The 1,919-nt window shown below is 46.0% G+C and overlaps 1 protein-coding gene across 1 annotated transcript in view; it reads left to right on the top strand.

Annotated features, from left to right (window-relative positions):
- The window catches only part of LOC101345001 (nuclear RNA export factor 2-like), a 9,502-nt gene extending 8,342 nt beyond the window's left edge, over positions 1 to 1,160 (top strand). The window contains exon 13 of the mRNA XM_004388915.2: positions 1,091 to 1,160. Within this exon, the coding sequence (XP_004388972.2) occupies positions 1,091 to 1,160 (70 nt within the window). The remainder of the gene's footprint in view (positions 1 to 1,090) is intronic.
- The last annotated feature ends 759 nt before the right edge of the window (positions 1,161 to 1,919 follow it).

The following is a 1,919-nucleotide window of genomic DNA, read 5'->3' as shown; positions in this document are numbered from 1 at the left end:
GCTATTCAAGTTTAAAAACAACTGTTTGGGGAAATACAGCATTCAAGAGCACATGAAATGCTGGGAAGAAAAACGTTCACATGTAAGACTGACATAGGATTAATATCCTTGATATGTAAAGAAATGAGTAGGGATATAGGAAAACGGTATCAACCTAGAATTCTTACTGAAAGCAGAAGTTATGCCCAACAAATCCATGAAAAGCTGTCTGACCATAATAACTCCAGAAACAACTGCAGACTTTCAGGTAATAAATGAGGAAAGACAGCTGAAGATTGCTGTTCTCAGAAAAATACACCGTGCATGTGTGTCCATATTGATATACTGTGTACAGGATGTGTATAAAAGTTATTACTTGTGAAAGTACATCACCATGTCAGGTAAAAATGTCTGGAGATGACTCACTTGTGAGAGGCAGGCATGTTCTTCTTTCCTTCAGGGTCCCGCTCTTTGGTATGTAAGATATCCTCAGAGTGGGGGAGATGGACAATCCTTTATATGAGGCAGGCCCTTCAGGGTCAGTTCTGGAAGGGGTCCACTGCAGACCCTCCCCTGAGGCCCAGGAGCAATGGGGAAGGAGGGCTCTGATCGAGGGGCAGCCCTGGTGCCCCTGGATGGGGAGGGAGCTGGTAAGGCCCAGCCCTTCAGTCCTGTACTTCCTGGGCAGCCCCCAGCCTGCTGCTGTCTGCAGCTGAGAGCCAGGAATGCTCTTGGTTAGAACCATCCTGGGCTCCTGAAGGGCCCAGCACAGGGCAGGTAGCCAGAGAGGGCCCAGTACTTCTCTGCCCACTTCACCCCTATTCTCTCTCTTCACCCCCCTGCATCCCCACCCTCGCTTGGGGCTCATTCCTAAATAGCGCTGTAATACTTGGCAGTTGAATCCTCACTCCTATCATTCACTCTTTGGACGGGTAGTAGGAATAATAATAATGACAACAAAATAAAAGACACCAACAATTATAGAGCACATAGTAGATAAAAATGCTTGCTCATGCAGTCAGTAAGTATTGGTTCCCAGGGTCAAATCCTGGTCCTTCAGACCCCAAAACTCCTAACCACTGTTTCTATAATGAGTGTTCTTCTGTATTAGGGCTGAGGCCAGCACAGGGGAAGGAACTCGCCCAGGTTTTCTGTGGTCGGTTGATGGGTCTAAAAGCTGAGACAAAGGTTTAAACTCCCATCTTCTGTCTAACTGGCCTCTTATTATTCTTTGCTGGTCTCTATTATTTCTTCTTTCTGGGGATCAATAAGAAACTGTTCCGCTCATGCCAAATGAGAAGGAAAATAAGGAGATGGGCAAGCACATGGAATAAAAGGAAATGATGAGACCAAAGTCCACTTTTTGTTACGTTTCTAGTTGTTCTCTGTCTCAAATCTTGTATTTTATGGGATAGAGGAGACAGAGTGAGCCACAAATTGCATATATTGGAGTCCTACCATGTGCCAGACATTCTTTCAGGTTTTCTCATTACAACAACTCTCTGAAGAAGAAACCAATAGTCCCATTTTACAAATGACCAAGCTCAGATTCATGGAAGGTATGTAAACTTTTCCAGGGTCAAACATCTACTCCTTGCTCTCTGCGCAGGACAACCAGCAACCTCCCCTTTAGAGGATGGGTTTCCATGGGTTGAGGACTGATGGTGGGAAATTCCCCTGATATGGAACCTGGGCTATGTCATGCCTCTGCTGGTGATCACTCAACAACCCCTCTTGGTGATGAAGATGACAGTGGAGATGAAATCCTGCCCTATGGGCCAAGAGGCCTGGGTGTGAGGGCCACATGAATTGGCTGATTCTTGAGGTGATGAACTGGATCCAGGAAGCAGCACAAGCTGTTGCCCTTTGGAAAGGGATCCTGAATGGGAGGATATTAACATTACTGAAAAATGCTCTCAGCTAGCTAGGCTACTACGCTC

Source organism: Trichechus manatus, unplaced genomic scaffold (assembly GCF_000243295.1).
Source record: "Trichechus manatus latirostris isolate Lorelei unplaced genomic scaffold, TriManLat1.0 scaffold00221, whole genome shotgun sequence".
Classification (NCBI taxonomy): domain Eukaryota; kingdom Metazoa; phylum Chordata; class Mammalia; order Sirenia; family Trichechidae; genus Trichechus; species Trichechus manatus.
This window is presented reverse-complemented; position numbering and strand designations above follow the sequence as displayed.